The sequence below is a fragment of the Symsagittifera roscoffensis genome, chromosome 2 (assembly GCF_963678635.1).
Source record: "Symsagittifera roscoffensis chromosome 2, txSymRosc1.1, whole genome shotgun sequence".
NCBI classification, from domain to species: domain Eukaryota; kingdom Metazoa; phylum Xenacoelomorpha; order Acoela; family Convolutidae; genus Symsagittifera; species Symsagittifera roscoffensis.
In genome coordinates, this window is record NC_087063.1 from 85,358,371 (window position 1) to 85,379,225 (window position 20,855).

The 20,855-nt window shown below is 38.0% G+C and overlaps 2 protein-coding genes across 2 annotated transcripts in view; one reads left to right on the forward strand and one right to left on the reverse strand.

The window, feature by feature from the left end:
• Nucleotides 1-20,855, forward strand: part of LOC134840728 (uncharacterized) — a 486,809-nt gene that overhangs the window by 184,224 nt on the left and 281,730 nt on the right. The gene's annotated exons all lie outside the window — the stretch shown is intronic.
• LOC134840723 (uncharacterized) lies at nt 4,336-15,345 on the reverse strand. Its single transcript, XM_063856726.1, has 7 exons — nt 14,373-15,345; nt 7,782-7,917; nt 6,693-6,946; nt 6,048-6,228; nt 5,278-5,498; nt 4,718-4,872; nt 4,336-4,607 (listed from the first exon to the last, which is right to left on the reverse strand). The coding sequence occupies exons 1-7, from the start codon at nt 15,112-15,114 to the stop codon at nt 4,530-4,532; spliced, it is 1,767 nt and encodes a 588-aa protein (XP_063712796.1). The 5' UTR covers nt 15,115-15,345; the 3' UTR covers nt 4,336-4,529.

A 20,855-nucleotide genomic window follows, 5' to 3' on the forward strand; every position in this document is an offset into this window, starting at 1 on the left:
CTCGCGTTTAACTATTGATGCGTGGATGCTTGCAATGCTTTGGGCCATTTAAATGAGAAGACCCCAAGTTGCTCAAAAACTTTATACTCCTTTGGTAAAATTTTTTTGTTCATGCAGCGTTGTTAAATAATTCATGGAAACTGCAAGTGGCAGAATGAGGCTGAGAGCATTGACCTGATGAATACGTCTTGTCTGCTTCTTTCCATTCGGTCAACTTTTTTTTCCGCGAAGCCATTCATACAGAGCCCAAACTGTGTAGTGTTTGAATTGTAAGCGGAAGCCGCAACATTGCTATTTTTTTTCGATCTTTAGAGTTTTGGATTTCACAAATTGTGAGGGGCTACATATTTAGATGTCAATCAATTTAGTTGTTATCCATTATTATTTATATCCTTGAGAGTTCTCATATTATGACTAAGTGTGAATTTGGTACCTGACTGTCAGTCAGTCTAGGTCTGTCTAGTCTGCTATGTGTTGACCTCTAGTTCAGTGTCTTATTCATGCGAACTAGAAACAAGTTGAATTTAATGTTCAACCGTATCGTTTTGACTATCCCTTGTTATGGCGCAGCCAGCAGATGGAGGGAGAAAAACCCCCTTGGAATTGTGGCATTCTAGTCTCCGAATCAGGCGGAACCACAATTATTATGGGAGCATTGGAAAGAGCGATTTCATTTGGCAATGGTGGCAAAACACGGGTTAGTTTTGTCTGAATACTACTTTCCGTCCACGTTGACTGAAGCGCAGACTACTGCACTGGCAGATGTTGGTGGCAAATCAAGGGAAGAAGGTGAACGCACACTCATATCGAATCTGTATCTAAGTATAGGACAAGAGGGACAGCGGGCCTTGCGTAACCATCATCCACACTTGAATATGGAAGAAATACGATGCCCAAGGTTCTTGGATACATGTGTAGCCCTTTTCCAGAAAGAGCGAAATGAAACTTATGAAATGTACCAAATGTTGTCGAGGAAGCAAAAAGAAGGAGAGAGTTTAGAATCGTTCTACGCAGAACTCAGCGGAATGGCGGCCAGATGCAACCTGGGTACCCAAGAGCGAAAAATAGTGAGAGACATATTTATATTTAATATGCGGAATAGGGACGCGCAGAACAAGGAGGAAGCACTAAGTATCGCAATGTCGTATGAAAGAGGCGATAAATACGCAAAGACTTACAAGGGAAGTGCGCCAGGCTCCACTGGAAGGGGCTACACAACCCCAGTTGGTTCTCTACAGTATATAACGGAAGCAATCAGTAAAATTCGTAGATCCAGGGGACGAGGAATACAAAGGGGTTGGGGACAATACCAGAATCGCGGAGGAGGCCGAACGCAAGAACGTAGATATTATAACTGTGACCAGCCGAATTTCACTCCAGAACACCGACAACGATGCCCAGCAACAGCCGTCACATGATGAAATTTCTGCAAAAAGGTCGGGCATTTTGAGAAAACTTGTCGGGGAAAACGGCTGTCACGCGAGGGACAATTAGTTGGACTAATCCAAGGGGACGAACCGTTCCATGAAGAGGATACTCCCTGGGATGGCGTTGGGTCACAAAATGCTGCAAATTCAGTAGGTTTCGTCAAGAGAGAACATCACAGCTGGTCATCGGAGAGTTCAGATGACTATATGGTTATGGCGATTAGACGTAAAAAGGAGACACTATTGAAAGTTGCTGGGCCTGAACTTAAAATCTACATTAATGGACACCCAATGAACATCTGGATCGACAGCGGATTGCCGATATCCATACTAACACTTGACGACTTGAAGAAAACAGTGGGAAGAACGGGAGTCAACTTGAAACAAGACGACATGGAAGATGACTAATTTCGGGACTACAGCAACAATCGGATCAAAATGTTGGGGAGAATGGAGGTTGAGTTAGCATCAAACGGCTGGAAAACAAGAGCGGAAGTCAGAGTTATCGGAGGGACCAGATTTTCAATCGTGGGACGTGACCTGATGGGGAAACTCGGACTACATTTGATGCAAGCAGATCTAAAGGGGGCAGTGATGAATATCCAGGGGATGGAGGACAGTACATGTGAGAAGGAACAATCTGGAGAATCAGAGGACGAGCAAATGGACCCGTGTAGGGGATCGAGCGGTGTAGCAAAAGGGCCGGAGAGTGCCGGTAACGCTTCAAGACAAAATGGATGAAGAGATCGATAAGCTACTAGCCCAGGGACACATAGAAAAATTGAAGGAGTGTTCGGATCGATGTTTTGTTTCTCCGATTGTTATTACCGTAAAAAAAAAGACGGGTCCGTAAAATTAGCGTTGGAATCTGGAGAACTCAATAAACAGGTGCATAAAAACAAGTACCAAATGCCCAACATAGAAAAACTTGTAGATGCAATATGGGAGGTGTTTATTCCGAGAAAAAACAATGGGAGGTGTTTTTTACCACGATGGATTTAACTTACACGTAGGGACATCTACCGCTCAGTGAAGAAACAAGTGCACATTGTAATTTCTCATTAGTTGTCGGACGGTCGACAGGAACCTACCGATTTCGAACAGGATTTTACGGGCTAACGTCAATGCCAGCAGAGTTCCAACGGGCAATGAACTCAATTTTAAACGAATTCCCCCAAGCAAACGCTTTCATTGAGGATATTTTTAGTTACAACCATTTTGGCTATAACCAAGGGAACTGAAGTGGAACACATATTCTTGATTGAAAAGATTCTTAGAAAATTGAATCGCGAAAAAATCTCGTTAAAACTACTTAAGTGCGAGTTTGCAAAGCGAGATTGCGAATGGCTCGGCCATCGTATAACAGAAACGGGAGTAACGCCTCTGAAGCGTAGGACGTCGCCGATCGATGCATTAGCGGCCCCTAAAACAGTTACTCAGTTGAAATCATTTATGAGCTCAATCCATGGGAGTGGAAGTACAGGCGATCTCTACCAGCGTACTACCAGCCGAACCTTAAACCGGTATAAACTCTTAAAATCTAATGTAATTGCCGAGTCTAAACATACCATCAAACTGAAAAACGGGTCTGTGCTTAGGAAAAGTGTCGTGGCAGCAAAACCGAAGAAGACCCTGCCAAAGAAACGAAAACCGGCCACACTCAAACACGTGCTCGCAAGTGCGAAAAAAGGGGTAATAGAAAGCCCAAAGTCAAAGCGGCCTAAAGCGAAACAACCAGCACCTATAGCCACATATCGATCTGAAAGCTCGGACAGTGAGGATCACCAACCATTAAAAAATATACCAGCACGACTACCAGTCGAGATTTCGGCAAGGCATGAGGCAATTGCGGCGGGACAAGGACCAAGGCAGAAAAAATCAGGAGGAATACGGAACGGGGTGAGAACTAAACCTACAAAAGTAAAACGCGGCAAAGGGAATCAGGACAGACCGGCGTTAGTTGTGAGAGAGTATATTACAAACAAGAGGAAGAAGGAGAATCAGGTAGCCAAAGAGAAAGCTCGCGAGCACGAAAGAGCACGAGAAGAATGAAGCCAGTCGACAAAATGCGAGGAGTGATGATAGACAATATCCAAGGGGTGGAGAAGAAGTGGAAATATCCAGGGGAAGGAAACAAGTAAATCTTAAAACTCATTTAAGAGTCGTAACCCAGGGAGAGGGATGGCCATAAGCCTAAAACTCACAGTTAAACTTCTGATGCGTTAGTTACGGCAGCAGGTTGAAAGGTCACTACTTAATATATTAAATTTAAATTACTATGTATTTAAATTTTACATATGTACGGAAATGTGAGGGGCTACATATTTAGATGTCAATCAATTTAGTTGCTATCCATTATGATTTATATCCTTGAGAGTTCTCATATTATGACTAAGTTTGAATTTGATACCTGCTTGTCAGTCAGTCTAGGTCTGTCTAGTCTGCTATGTGTTGACCTCTAGTTCATGCGAACTATTTATTTATTTATGCGAACTAGAAACAAGTTGAATTTAATCTTCAACCGTATCGTTTTGACTATCCCTTGTTAAAACAAATAGATAAAACACTGTATTGCTCAACATCGGTCTAAAAACTGGCGATTTTGCAGAATACACAACAAAACGTGCGGAAACCGGAACAGTTTGCGGAATCTAAAAGCAAATATAAACTCAATACACTGTAAGTTTTACTTTTGCGAAATCCCTGTACATTTGCGGAATCCGTTTACAATTTGCCGAATACGGTGGCATCTAGCTATATCGCTCGTTGTGGAATCCACAACAAAACCAATGAGCCGACAAAAATTACATTACAGATATTTCTGCGCGGAATCTGCGGGATTTTGGATTGCAGTGACCTAGAGACACCAAACCGTGGGCCTATCTGATGCACAGTTAGGCCTCGTAATGTTAAAAACGACAAAATAAGTCCAGATTTATTTACATTAACTCATCGTGTACAATTATAGAAACATCCACAATTTACCACACAAATCTCGTTTCAGTTCAAAGATGGAAGCAAAATGTTGCTCCATTGAAGCTAGATTCCAGAACATCCTTTCTTGACGTCACCAGTCGAACTTGTACAAATTTTTGCTATATTTCATGAGCCAGTGAAATTATTGACACTTGCACTGGAATTGTCGCTCTGCTGAGGCAAGTCTGGATCCGGTTGGATGACCTAATCATATCGCAAACATATATTTGGATGTCATCAAGCATGTTACGGTAGATGAGCTTAGCTTGTGTTGAAGGTGTTGTGAATGCATTAGGCTTTGCATGAATACCTACCTCAGTCCAGAGCTGTTTCAGTTCCTGGCCCAATGCCCTCACAGTCTCCTCGGAGTAGAGGTGTCCAGGGTATCCGATGCTCCAGAACAGACTGCCCTGGACTGTGGCGAGGATGAGGCAGAAACAGTCGCCACACTTGGACTGGTCTGCCACACCTACACCACAAGGTCACACAAGGCTACCAAGGAGGGCAAAACAACACAATGCTAGCCAAAATTAAGACATACAAAGTTATATCAAAAAAGACAATCGAAAAGGTCATGAAAAAGCTTTGAAAAAACCCAAAAGAAAGCAAACATTTCTTCAAAAAAGGGGCAAAAAATGACCAAACTAGCAAATAAATTATACATCATGAAAGCACGAGCACCATCAAAAATACTAGAAAGTGTCTATGAAAATATGCATCCTTTTTCACGGACGCTTTGGGATACAAAACATTTAATAAAATAAATTTGATGGATCAAAACTCGATATTTTAACATTTCCTGGGGATAACAGGTACTGAAAACAGCTAGTGCAAACTTTTTAAGGTGATTGATTGGCCGAAAGAGAGGTCGTACCAATGGACTTTTCGACCTGGACTGCCCTGTAGTCCCCACACAACTCCGGGTCGAGACAGTTGACCTCGCCCACATTTGAGAACTGGATCATGGCGAATCTGCCCTCGGATCTCTTGTCGTTGGAGAACATGTCTACTGCTCTCTCCACTAACTTCCGGTTCCTCGAGATCCTCGATTGCAGCTCCCCGTTGAAGAAGGCTCCAAAGTTCTTAAAGTTGCCTCTGCAACACAAAATGACGATACAATTTTTTTGAAAAGCTTTTCTTGGATAAATTTCAATTTCGTTTTGATGACCTCTGATTAAATTTTATCATGCTGCGAACTAAAATTGGTGCCATGTTAAAGTCCAGTTAAATTATCATCAAAGATTGGTATTTGTTGATTAAAGTTTTTGATAGTTTTTGACAAGGGAGAGGACTTCTGATCATTTGAAATTCTTACGATATTTTGTCAGACTTCTCTCACAAAAATGTTTACGTCAAAAGAGGCTGTTAGTTTTCTCTTGCAATTAAAACTGATGATTATCTAAAATGGATCAAACATGTTGGCGTAGCTTTCGAAGATAGTCTAGAGCCCAAACACAAACTTCAGCAAGTCATGTCCTTTTCCAAAAATGGCTGTGCCAATGAAATGTGCACATGGAAATATATTTAAGCGAAACTGAACAGATAAGACAAAAGAAGAAGGAAGGACACTCTAGTTCTTTTCTTTTCCTTTCTTTCTTTTCTTTTCTTTTGTCTCTCGTGCACATGACATGACATGACGCATACCGTATCTGTTGTGTGATGAGTGTGGCAGTGTCTGTCACTATCTTCCTGACTGGCTTCTTCTTCTCCTTCCTCACAAACGGCAGCACCAGCAGCAGTCCCGCCGCAATGTAGTTCCCCACCAGTGCCCCCGGGTCCAAGTGGCCCTTCTTGAAGTACAGGCGGGGGTCACGCAGCACATGGGCTGAACGAAAGGAAAGGAAAGAACAAACACAAAAAGCCTCCAAATCCGTTTTAGACGACAATGCAGTTTGATGAGACTGAGACACCGAAGTTCATTTGAATTCAGTATCAATTCAGAATCCAATTCAAATCAAACGTGAAGCAACATCAGCACATAAGTAATTCAATTTTCAAGTAGCCTTCAGTTTAATATACAAAAAATCAAGAAAAGCGAATGCTCATGTCAAGCAGAGCTGGAGAAATTCGAACAGCAATCTATAAAATTAATTTTTAAAAAGTACGACAATCTCGGCTCTTTTCCACGTTCCACCCATATTTGACGTTATGAGAATTTAATAGAAACTTATTAGGAAATTGTGATAATAATTTAACTATTGTGGGGTAGGGGGGGGGGGGGGGGTAGGGTAGGGTAGGGAAGAAGGAAGAATGGGAAGTGTGTTGTTGGGGAAAGGATAACTTGTTCACCTCCCAGGTATGTCCTGGGCCAGTTGAGTCCCTCGTAGGCGTACTTCATGAGAGCCACTCCAAACAGAGCCAGACCCAGTCCAGTGACAGTGAGTCCATTCTGGCGTCTGAACTTCTGGAAGTTGGTCCACTCCTCAGGGGTGAAGCGGATACACTCTGTGCGTAGACGGCACTCACCCCCGCCAGATCCCTCTCTCGTCAGTGGCTTCAGTCGAGTTGAGTTGAACAGACTGTGACTGGCAGTTGGCACGCATCTGCACCAAATAACCAACTTGTCGATTATATTATCATCTATCATACTACTTGAAGCCAAGCATGACAAAACAGGGCGGCTGCATTTCAAATTTTTCCCAAGTATTTTAGCACATTTTCAAAAAAAAGTTTCAAAAGTAGTGTTTAATTTTTCAGAAACCAACAACTCAAGCTCTCCTTGCTTGAATAGTGAAAAAAATACTGGAAAAGGAGGGAGCTGAACTGGTTCACTGCAGTTAGAAAGTAAAGGGTTGCAGACCCGGGTTGACCAAAACTTCTTATCATACAATTTCCATATATGAGAAACTTCTTGTCATGCAATTTCATACAATTCCATACGTACAGAAAATTGTATGAAAACTCTATGATAAGCATTTTTCCATATATGAAAATTGCATGATAGGTGTTTTCCCATAAACAAAAATTTTGATTTTTTCTTTCTAAATTTAGTTTCTGAAAAATTTTCGGTTGTAGTTGCAACCGAACACAAGTGACGAAGACCTTGGTTATTCAAAACACCAAAGGTTGGACGGTCTTGCATTTACACTGCATAGAAAACGACCTGAATTTGGCTGTCTTTCACAATTGATATAAAAAAAGTAACAAACTTATACTTTTTGGCAAAATTTTTTAATGATGATTATATTAAATTTTTGAATTTTCAAATTATCAGACATTGATTAAGGCGTACATTAACACCCCATACAAAAGAAAGAGGAATTTTCAGCGTTTTTGAAAAAAAATTAAGTGAAAAGAAAATAAAAGTCAATTTTATCGTATCCAGGACTACGTTATGCACACAAAATATTAAACGTATATATGCAATGCAGAGTTGACCTGAACTTGAAGAGTATTCTGATGCCGATGTCGCTCATGAGACAGAGAGGGTAGCAGGCCACCTTGTACATGCGCAGATTAGGAACTAATTGCTCATACGGGGGGCACATCTTCAACGCCTCCGACTCGTCCTCTTCTAAAAAGAAAACAACTAAATCTTCACCAACAAAATATGGTATTTAAGATAAACATGTCCGATACCATTGGTAACTAATTATACTAACCAAGTTAAGAGAAACACAAACACATTTATTAGACCATGTGGCCTGCTGTCATGCGTCTCCCCATGGGATGGTCAGTGAAAACACTGGCAAAAACAGAGACGAGTTTTACTAATAGACAAACCAGACAATCACAGCATCCCCCAAAGTAAGAACAGTGATTTTCTAACTTCTTATAGTTAGAGTTAGAGTTATCCGTTAGATATTGTTAGAGATAACTACTTTTCCAACTTGTAGATAACCGTGTTTCTATTTTGAAAACAATTACATTTTAAATTTGGAGATAAAATTGAAGTTGAATATATGAAGGAATACTACTACATTGTTAATTTGTAGTATTCGTTCATATATTCAACTTGAACCATCCGTAGGGAGACGTATGACAACAGACCGCGTGGTCTAATATATGTGCTTTTGTTTCTTTTTGTTGCAGGAGATGGGCACTTTTCAGTGGCAGAACCATACACTCGCCAGCAATACGAGTGCAAGACCCATCAAACTCCTAAATGACTCCAACATCAGACAGCGGCTTTTCAAACAAGGAGCAGCAACAAACCAGCCCCACTGCTCCTAAAAAACCTTCGTGGCTGGAATCAGAGACGCTTTGTTATTGCTAGAAGCAGGAATAGAAACGAACCCCGGACCTGAAGCTTGTACTTTGCGCAACCAACAATTCAAAAGAACTCAGTATAAATGTGGTGCCATTAAGGTTGTTGGTACACCTCAAATGTACCAAAGTCAAGTCCGTCAAAAACTGGGATAGCACATTTGTGTACGGAGACTGCACATGGTGCCGACCACCTGATAGACCAATTGCACAACCATTCCTCACTAAACAAACCAAATTTTTTTAGCATCCTCCAGCTCATTGTTAACAGATTGACAAAAAAATTGACGGAATCATACACTACATGAAAACAAACTGCATCAAATAAGCAGCCATACAAAAAAACCTTCAGGCGGTGTTAAAATACTCTCCCCTGGGTATTAAATAGTGGTCACTAACCGCCCTAAGAAGCGTTGCAAAGGTGGAGGTCTTGCATTCATTATTGATGAAGACGTCAGATACCGCAAACTTTCCCTACCCTCACTACCCACCTCAAACAATCATACTGAACTGAGAACTCAAAGTAAATCAGGCGACTGACTTCTCAACTTGATAAACTTCTATATTCCAGCAAACTCAAGCTGTATCACAGGTTTTTCAGCCTCCGTAAAACACTTACTAGACCTGCAATTGTCTCTTATTGCTAGTGATATTAACGCACATAATGAGCTCTGGTACTCTCGTATAAACCAAGACCAAAGATCGGCTACGAACGCAAATTGGAGCACTGAACTAGCACTTGGCTCAAAACACATCCTCTTCACCATAAACATCACCTGCGTCCTCGAAAATTTGGATGCAGAGAAACGCACATACGATAACAGAAACAGGAAAACAGTCAGGAAAACAGACTGGTTAAAAATCATGAAAAAAAAACAAAACTTTTTTTTTCAAAAAACACAATTCTAAAGCGCTTGTATTGAGGTTGAAAAAAGTTAATCTATAAAAACAGCATCACAAAACATCCCACATACCTGAAATAACCCCTAACCTCCTTGGAGAGACATAAACAATATTGTATGAAAGAGACAATTTACAGAAATTTCACCCAGGTCACAATAGCATCACTCCGAGAAAATTGTGACTATAGAGTACAGACAGGCAAGTTATGGTCGACCACTAAACCACATCAAACAAACTATTAATTTTTATGATGGCCCACCAATCTATGATGTGAAAAACTCCACCAAGCGTTTCAACGAACAATAAAACCCGCACTTAGATAGACTTGGCAAAAAAAGAAATATAATACCTAAAATAAGAAAACTCTCTTTCAAAGCTAACAACTTCACGGCTGAAGAAGTAAAAACTGCAATTGAAAAAGTTTTTAAAAAATGCAAGGACTCGGGTTCTGATAAGATTGCAACGATTCACTTTCACCAACTTGGACAGGTTCACCAACGTCTTAACATCACTAAGCAACGCAATCAACCCACATAATTGGGAGACCGGCCGAATCATCCCACTACAAAAAATCGATGAACAACCTGAAACATTTAAAGAATATAGGGGCCCATTGTACTGCTGTCTCTCGTGGCTAATTTAATAGAAAGACTACTCCAACCCAAACTGAACCAGTACATTGATCTGGCTTATCATCAGCATGGCATCAGAAAAGTACTGTCAGCAGTAACGGTCTTAAATTGCATCAACCGGAAACAATTAATTCAGGTGCCTCAACAAAGGAAAACTGTCATAGAACGCTAAATGTCGCTTTAGACCTTACCACCGCATTTGATACGGTTAACCACCGAGTTCTCATTAATGACGTTTTAAGTACCTCATTTAATAACAACGCGAAACAATGGCTGCTTTCATATCTACGAGGTCGATTCACTTAAGTTGAATTTAGCAATTGGGCATCCAGCAAGCGTAAAGTGAAACAAAGTAACCCACAAGGAGGTGTTCTCTCACTGGCTCTCTTTAACATTATATGATCTCCATAGCACACCCTAGTGACAACATTAAAATAGTCACCTATAAAGATGAAATAACGCTTCTCTCATCTGGGCCCAATGCATCGGTACTACACATCCTCATACGCGCATCCTCCTGAGACGAAGGATAATCTTTAAAAACGAAACCCGTTGCCTATGAACGAGACGAGGACACAACAGCAACATTGTTAAATAAATTGAAGACCGTATTGAAGGACATGATGAACAAGACTAATTTAGAAGCTTTAGAGATTAAATGTTTTAACGCAGAGGCAAAGCTTCGCTTCGAAAACATTATCGAGAGCACGACAATTATTCCTCTAGAAAATGCAACAAAAAATGAAATGAGCCTTAAATTAGGAAAGTTTGTCTAGGTCTAGGTTTCGATCTGCGATCTACTGCAATCAAGAGATATTGAGTCTCACGCATTGACCATTCAGCCACGCACGCTTAACCATCGGCAAAAACTAGTCACGAAGAAAGCCGCTATGTATACTAACAAATGCCAATGCAATTCAGCAAAAGCGGAACTAATTACAAATAGACACAAGTTTACAACCAAAAAATTGAATATAAAAAACTGAAAGCATCAACACTAATTTTGCATGTAACAAATCAGACAGCATAAAGCGACATTATGTAAAAATTATGCATTTCCAAATATTTCGAGATATATTAAGTTGGAAAACTTCTGAAATCAACTTTTTATAATTGTTGTTGTTTGAAACAAATAGCTTTTTTTTCGTTCTTCTGATGAATTAACACAGAGGCAAAGTTGCAATTTGCATACACAAGCAAAAGCAAGACCGTAAAGGTTCTGGAAAAAACTGATTGACTAGAACAAAATTTCTTTAGTCTTGTGAGTCTACAAAAGTTCTTGAGTGACGCACGCCAATTATGAGCCCACATAGTTATTGCAAAGTGACGCAAGCCAATTAAGACGCATTAACAGTACCAGTCAATTTGAAAAACGAAATTTACCATTTTACATGCCTCAACTTATAGAGCGGACGCATTTTAACGAGTAAACAAAAAATTTTATTAGAAATATCCGACCCTGTCCAGGTTCGAACCCTCTTTTTTTGTTGCGGGTCTCCTTCCGTACCTCTAAGCTACAGATCCATGATACCTTGAAGCTAAAAAGCGATTTGTAATGTAATACTCCGAGTTAATATCCTCAGCATTGGCTGTACTTAGTAGCTGGTTTTTGATCAAAATGAACACTTTCAAAATGAACACTAACATTTGCGGCTTAGGTTGGAAAAAAGAGAGTCCATACTATCACAAAAGCGTTGCTTGCTTAAAACTGCCCCAAAAGTGGCACCAATAATTGCGACTTAGGTTAGAAAAAAAGGATCGTAAGTAAACACTAATCTGACGCTAGTGTAAATATGGATTAATATAACTACATTGCTAATTTGAGAGTGTTAAAGGAATGGGTTTACTTTATTGAAGTTAGCAAATTTAAAGATGTATGAAACTTACTATGATACATTTCGAATTTATTTTTGGTGAAGATAATTCAAAACTTCATTATATATGTACTGATGCTTATATTTGTTTTGAGTATGAAAACTGAAGATGTTAAAACTGATCTTTAATTTCAAAGAACTTTTTGATTTGAATAATATAAAGAAGTGGCATGACTTTTTTTCTACAAAAAGGAGACGAAAATAGGCTTATGTACGATAATAAAGGACTCCTAAGGACCTTTGGACTGATAAACTTTTTGCTTCCAAGCAAAATTTTATTGTTATATTGAGAATTGTGAAAAAATCAGAAAATTGAAGGGAATTTTGGAAGAGACATCAAAAATAACAGTTGATCACTATGATGACTACATATTTAGTTATAATCCTGAGAATCCAATTAAACATCAGAAAATATCACTTCAGAACCGAAATCATAAAATTTATTTATCCAAGATAATGAAAAACAGTTTGAGTTCTAACGAGAACAAACGTTTCTATTTCTATAACATAAAAATTACGCCTTATGGAAAAGTAATTGTAAGCAGCGATATGTTTAGTGTTGGTAACTTGTTGATTGACAATTGTGTCAATGAAGTCTTATGCTAAGAAATGGTGGGGCACGATGTTTGATAAATGGTTAATTATACTTTGTTTTCAGGAACTTTATGAGTTTTGTTACAACTAGGTGGAACTGGGCATTGTACCTGTTCCAGTAGTGAAAAAATGAGGGACTTGATTATGATCAAGTATTTTGAAAGTTCCATAGAGCAAGGAGAGATGCTACAAATCAAGAGAAAAAAACTTAAAAGCGAGCTGAAGGCAAGTTGATGAGGGCGAAGTGGATTGAATCTGAGATGAGACGAAGACTACTCGTGTGATTTATAATTTCTTTTTCTTGATCTGAGATGCTTCTAAAACCGTACGGAAAAACCCAACCAGTCCCTCATTTCATTCATAACTTAGTTAATGCATTAAGAAAGTGACAAATAAATAGTCTCGAGAAATCAGACAACTTATACAAAAAGGCATAACACTTTTAAAAAGCAAGACTTGGAAAAAGTCGAAGCAAAAGTAGTTTTTGCCATTTTCCCAGAAGAATTCTCAAAATTATCTAACTTATTGAGGCAGACAATGAGCATATTGAAAGTGGTACTATATTTAGCTTTTTTGTTCTGACAACTCTCATAGATTGAGAAGGAACTATGTTGTACGGTAGGTTTTTGCAGCAACTTTGGACTACCTCAGAGAGAGTTTGCATGGGGATAAAATGTAGTATTAAATTAAATCTGTTGTGACATAGCATATGGTCTAAATCAAATGTGGTATCACATCAACTGTGCTTCGTAATTTGCATAAAAATGAAATATTTCTCGGTGTCTGAATCTAGCAGAGGGCATATGAACTTTTTTGGTAACGTCAATCATCTCTCATTAAAACGCTTTGAAGGCATACAACAATTTGCCTAATCATCACCTAACTCTAGAGAAAATAAACGTGATTTTTTTTTTCAAAAAAAAAATAAGAGAAATTAGTGAATATCATTTATTATTATGATTATGATTACAAGTTTGCGGCAAGGCGCTGGGAGTGATCCCATTGAAAAAATTTGTTACAGACAATTTTCGCAACAATCACTAAATAACGACGCATAGCGCCAGGTACAGAGTTTATTAACTTCAAAATGATTCTCAAAATGAGTCCAATAAAAGCACAGAAGCCTTTAAGTCCATTTGCCTGAAGAACAGGTAAATGCTTGTTCAGGATATTGAATAGTCTGGGGGCTCGAAACCAAAAAAAATAGTTCTACAAATTTCAAGTTATTAGGCCGGCAGCTCAAATATTTGACTTATTGATCTTTAGTTTCGTACTAATTGGTATTTTGCTTAAAATAATTCGTCTAAGTGAAGTTGCAGACCTCTTGTCTACTTGCACTATTCGAGGCAAGTTTTTAGACAGTTATTTATACGAGAAGCTTAGAAAATGACTTAATGGTGGCAATAGGCTAAAAAAAAGAAATTAACAAATAAATTCATGCAAAACAAGTATAGCCGGTTGCTGTGCGACCATATTCATTGAAAAAATTACCGAAAATTATCTATTTTCTTCAATTTAGTGAGGTGTTTTGAGAGTGGTGTGATAAGAGAACTACACAATCGCGTAGAAAGTTAATGAAGTAGGCTTGATCGGCAACAGTTGGCTTCAAAAATTAATAAAAGACAACAATTGTGTGTGTGTTATATTTCAACATAATTTTTTAAGGATTTTTTTTTCGATTCATCTTTAATGCAACTTTTGTTGTGTAGCTCTGCTTTGCTTCTGTGTTAATTTTAGCTGATAAAAAATAAGAAAGGAACCTTGCGAAGTTACGTCTGACAAGTGTATCTTCTTCCGCTCTAGCATCTGACACACAAAAGTGGAGAAGTCTCTCACAATCGTCATCATCCCGATTCCATCCACTAGTGCATGCGACAAGACGAAGAAGATTATGTACCTGTGCTGCTGCTGCTGCTGCTGGAAGCCATCATTTCCCACACCCCATTGCTTCTTACTACTGCTAAATGCATATCTCTCACACTCAACGCCACGTGATCTCACATCTGATGACGTAATATCGGCAGATGCAGCACCTGATGATGTCATACTGGATGAAGTGTTTTTTGAAGAGACAACAGCCTTTGTTGACGAGCACTGTTCGGCACTGACTTTGGCGAAAAAGAACTTCCAAATGGGTCCACCATCTTTTATACCTTCTTTTACGATATCGTTGAACCGACTTTGGGCTTCTGTTTCTGAGAGGGTTCCGAGATCTGCAGTCGTATGAACATGTTCAGGCGCCATTCTAGCCCAGTAGAATTTTTTCTTTGTGGCGTCGTAAACTGTGTTGATTTGTAGTTGTTCATACTTGCGCACTAGCTTGTTCAGACATACTAAACACTCTGCATATAACATGTCCACTTCTGCTGTAAACTGCACGAATCCCCCCACTGTTAGAACTCCACAGTCCATCATATTTTTCATGGTCTCTTCACTAAGACTCAAATAACGCAGTTTTTCCAGCACCACTTCGGATACTTTTCCCATCCTGGCAGCACGCATTGACGAATAACAATCTGGGCTAATTGGGATCGAGTCCCTACCTTGCTTCTTTTTTTCTCTTTATTCTTCGTATTGATTTAATTCAATAGGATTTGCAGGTTAGAAAAATCTCAATGACCGATATGAGTTGAAGCGCATTAATACACGCGTAGTACTGTTCAATATAAACTTGAGTTTGAATCAAATAAACACATGCCATTTTTCATACCTTTCATTTCATGCTTCAATCATTTTTCATACATTTTGTTCTCCTATGGTTTATTACGTGTACATTTTTACACCAATCTGCCATGTGTTTTAACATTTCAATCAGAGCAGCTGCTAATTAAAGTACGAGTACGTTTGCAGTGTGCTGTCCAAATTGGATGCTTTCCTTTATGGAAATAAATTGAGACCAAAATTAAACTCAGCTCACACAAATATCATGTATTACCTTTTGAACTCAATGTACTCCATTTCCAATTCACAATTTGAATGTGTTTTTTGACAAAGACAGAAAAGAAGGCAACACTCTTGCAGTTGGAGTTGTTAAATTAAAAAACTCAAGATAGCTGGGATGCCTCCGATCTTCCTTTACTTGTTGCTCTACCAATCAACAAGTGATTGGGGGGCAACTTAAAATTCGGTGGCTGTTTTTCATTTCAGAACAATTTGAATTAAACAAAAATCAACACCGCCCAACGTCGAAGCATAGATTTTACACAGGCGAGGCTTCACTTTGCAAACACAGGCGAGAAAACGGCAAAAAGTAGCTCTAAGAGGGTCAAAACTAAATGAGGAGCTAAAAGGTGAAAAGAGTGCTTGAAAAGTAAAACTTCTTCTTTTTGCCGCAATTGAAACTGCGACTAGGTGATAACAAGTGTTACGTCCTCACATCTATCCTATATTCACTTGGCAGTAAGCAAACACTACACTCTAAACATTCATCTTGAAAAAATCATCCAACAATGTATCCTGCTATGCAAAAAATCGAGAATAACACACAATGTTTCATCTTATCGAACAATTTTACAGGATAAAAAATAATCGAAAAATAACTCTTTGACACTCAAAAACTATCAAAGAGGACTTCCAAAGTTGTAAGCGTAGAAGAAACAACTAGAAACAAAAAAAATGAAAATGAAAATCAAAAAATGAAAAAATGAAACAAAAAAGTTCAGTTCCCAGTTGGGTTGAAATTGAGCGTTGCAAATTTTGAACTTGGGGCCAAAGTCTGAGCCATCACATAAAAAACATCGGAAAATTGTAGAAAACAAAATATTAGGTAAATAAGCCGACAGAATTAAAACCGACAAGCAATTAGCTGAAAATCTACCAAAATTGTTCGGCAAAATTTTATTGGAAAATATACTTATACTGGCAAAATTTTATTGGAAAATATACTTATACTGCCAAAATAGTATCCACGAAAGGCAGATAGGTAATGAAATGAAGGTGATAAACACAATTCGGAAGCTAAACCGAGAGCTAAATCGAAAGCCGAAAAATCATCAGCAAAAGAGTAATATCGATGTGTTTTAAGTATACATACAACTAATCTATCAAAGTGGAAGAAAACACTTGTAAAAAAAACGAGCCAAGGCAATAGAATGCAAAATGAGCATCGGAACAAAACTAACCAAGCATTAACAAAACACAAAAAACCACAAGTTTTCAAAAAAGCCCTTTCTGTCTAAATTAGCCAAAATTTTCTTGAACCGAACTCCCGTCTCAAGCATGGGGGTTACAGCAACATAGAAAAAAAGCTGAACCATCGAGCTACGGGAACTAAGCTTACAAAAATAAAAAGCCGGAAAATAATCCGAAAAAGCACAAAAAACTCTAGTTTGCAAAAAAGCCCGGCCGGATTCGAGCCGCAAATCTTTGCCATCTCAAGCAGTTATTTTACCTCTACGCCAGATGCACCGGATTGATGATTGGATTTGAATTTTTAATTACCAAGCGGTAACAAAGCTGAAAAACCCGTAGCATAAACTCTTTATGATGAAAAGAAATTCAGAAAAAGTTTGAACTTATTTTAAAAATGTCAAGTCACTTTTCCCTTCAGAGCTTACACCTGCGCACAATTTTTTTTCGGACGTAAATACGCAATAAGAGGCCACTAAGTCCATATTAATTAGGCCGAAACTTATTAAGCCGATAAAAAAGACGAAAAAAAGAGAAAAAAACGTGAAATTTTAACAAATGGAGCTGGTTAATTACAACCAATGTGAAAAGCAAATTTCGATTCAGCCTGACTTTTGAAATTCTAAAAACAACTGCAGTTAAAAATTTTTACAGCTTATTCCAACGATTCTTAGATGTGGCAACTAAGCCGACAAAACATAGCACACAAAAAATAGGCCAAAATTTTCTTGAACCGGAACAATTACCGCTTGAAAAAAACTGGTCCTGGTCAGATTCGAACCCAGGACCTTTGCCGTCCCAGGCGTATTCGATGCCACCTGGCTGAGCGTGGAAAAGACACTGTAACTTTTGAAATCACTATGAACCAAGGTACCACCAGTTCAATGAGTCTAGCCACACTGTAAAGAACGAAACAAAGTATTTTCGATTCATTCACTTAGTTGTATTTCGATTCAACTTTTTTCATTTTCTAAAGTTGAATGGCTGAACTTAGATAGATAATTACAAACAAAACCTTTTCGAAAAAATTACAAACCCAAATTGCTTCATCGTCAGCTACACGAAAAGAAAAAGGCGAAGCTGGAACACAAGCAAGAAAGCGGCAAAGATTCAGGAACTTTACAATGCACAAAAGATCAAATTTTTTTGTGTAATAATTTGGAAAGTAATCAAATAACGCAATCACACTAACTTTACATGTAATAAGAAAAATTTCGTTCAACCAAATTGCGTATAAATTATGCATTTCAAAAACCTCGCGAGCTTTATCAAGTTTTTTGAAATTCTGAAATGGTACTTTAATTACACAGAGGCGAAGAGGAGCTTAGCACCACTTGCAATACAATAAAATCATAAAAAATGAAGAAAAAAAACGTGGAAAAAAATTAGGTGAACCAAAACTTTCGTATAACTCGATTAAGGTTAAGCTAGATGTACGATACTTTTTGAACTTGTTATACTGATGCGGTACAAAATGCTTTATTTCACAAATTGAACTTTGCCCAAGACCTTAGTTGTTTCTCTACTAAATTATATGAGAAGAGTGAAAAACTGAGATTTTGGATTTTTCCCAAAGACATAATATTTCTTTTACAAAAGTTTAAAATAGCCTCTTCTCAAAGGAAAACTGGATTTTTCCCAAAGACATAATATTTCTTTTACAAAAGTTTAAAATAACCTTTTCTCAAAGGAAAACTCGCAAAACTGCTTCTGTGGGTTGAATTTTTTATATCAGATTTGATAGGGTACTTTTTATGGAATTTCAAAAAGTTTCTAAAAACATCACTCGAAAATTATTAGGCCAATTCTGAAATAAAGTGTTCTACCGAGAAACCCGATTTTGGGAATGCTTCAAAACTCCAACTTGTTTGAGTACCAGAACTTTTTTCAAAAGAAACAGGGTGTAGCAAATGACAAAGGCAAGCTTCCAATAACTTGTTGTGTCGATTAAACCTAATCATATTAGATTCGGCAGGATAGATATCGAGGAAAGTCCAAAAAACGGTCAACAAATCAGATCAGTGAAGTTTCCAAGAATCGTAGCTTTTTGTTTAAAAAGAATGCGCGTAGCCCTTTATGCAGAAGATATTCACGCAGCCTTAATTACGACTGAACTCAAAAACTCGACTGGTTTGGCAGGGTAGTTCTCGAGAAACGTCAAAAAGTTCGACTGGTTTGACTGGTTTGGCAGGGTAGTTCTCGAGAAACGTCAAAAAGTTTCAAAAAACGGTCAAAGCATCAAAACTTTGATTTTTCCGATGGCCATCAATTTTTGTATGATAAAAAATTGGGCGTAGTGTCGTATTAAAGAAGTTTCTCACAGCCCGGCTTTTGAATTGAGCCCAACATCTCAAATATGGGAAGCTAATTTTCGGTAAAATTTATATAACTTCAGAAAAAAACGCTTAGAAATTTAAAAAAATTGACTTTTCTGAGGACAATGCTTGTTGAGTAGCCGCTTATATGGAGGCCATTCGCCTAACCTGTAATTTCGATCGAACCCAAAAACTAAGTCTTGGCAGGGTACTTATCGAGAAAAGTTTTCAAAAATGCCCAAAAAAAAACAAAATTGACTATTCCGAGGGACATAATTTTTTGTATCAAAAAAACTTGGCAGTAGTCGCGTAAGCAAACTCTCATACGCAGCCCAGTTTTTGGATGGAACCCAACATCTCAAAAATGGGAGGGTCGTTTTCGGTAAAATTCATAAAAAATAGAAAAACGCTCAAAAAATTATTTTTTCTCAAGACGATAAGTTTTTGTGTAATAAAAAGGTGGGTAGCCGCTAATACAAGGAAGTTTCCAAATACCTCGATTACCTCATGCCTCCATTGAGCCCACAACCTCAGGTTTGAGCGTTTAGTTTTCGTGAAAAGGCAAAAAGATTCAAAAAACGGTCAAAAAATTCAAAAACTTTACTACTCCGAGGGCCATATTTTTATGTGTAAGAAAATTTTCGGCAAAACCGCTTATGCAGGGGAGTTTTCTAAATCCACTCTATTCAATGAACCAAATTCTCAGTTTTGTAGGTGAGTTTTTCAGAAAACGAAAAAAAAACAATCAAAATTATCGGTCAAATATTCCTCCAACAGACTTTTTCGAAGACTGTAGACAAAAAGGTAAAGCAAAAAGAGACCAGGCGAGTATGCAGGCACACAAAAGTATGATTGATCTTACTATGGATACCCCTTTCTTGAAAATCGAAAAAAGTTCTTTTGAAAAACAAACTAAATTCAGACGCATTAACAGTACCAGTCAATTTGAAAAAAGAAATTTACTATTTAACATGCCTCAATTTAAAGAGCGGACGAATTTTAACTAGTAAACAAAAACGTTCATTAAAAACATCAGACGATGCCCAAGTTCGAATTCTCTTACTTTTTTGCGGGTCTCCTTCCCTACCTCAACGCTACAGATCCATGATACCTTGAAGCTGACGTGCTAGTTGTAATATAAATAATCTGTGTTCATATCCTTAAAATTAGCTGTACCTAATAGCTGGCTGTTTTTTTTTTGATCTTATGCAGATAGTGCAATAAAAGAACACTTTTAAAATGAACACTAAAACTTGCCACTTAGGTTGGAAAAAAAGAAATTTTATACTATCACACGAGCTTTACTTGTGTAATAACACCTGTTTTTATCGAAGAAGAATTCTGGACAAAATATGCCAAGCAACATTTTGAAATTCAATTTAGAAAATAAACAATTTTACGAAGCGGAAACAAGGCCGACAATCTTTGATCAGACACCAGTTCAGCCGAAAACAAAACGGATTTTGTAAATAAAAAAACTTTAAAAAGTTTTAAGTCCCCCGAAACTACCCGGTAGTAATTAGTACCCACTTGATAACGCTTGCAAATGGCAAGCGTAATTATACTGTTAAAATTGCTTAATGAATTAAGAAAGCATCAACTGTGTTGAATTATCACAAATCAAATGTGAAAGCCCATGGTATTATAATAATAACGCAGCCTACTAATCCAGAAGTTCCAACAAAACAAGCACATTCATTTTCGACTCAGGTTGGGAGAAAGTAGCAACGTACTATAACACTACGTTCGGGCGTCTAATCAGTAACAAAACATTGAATTCAAACTTAAATTGTAAATCAT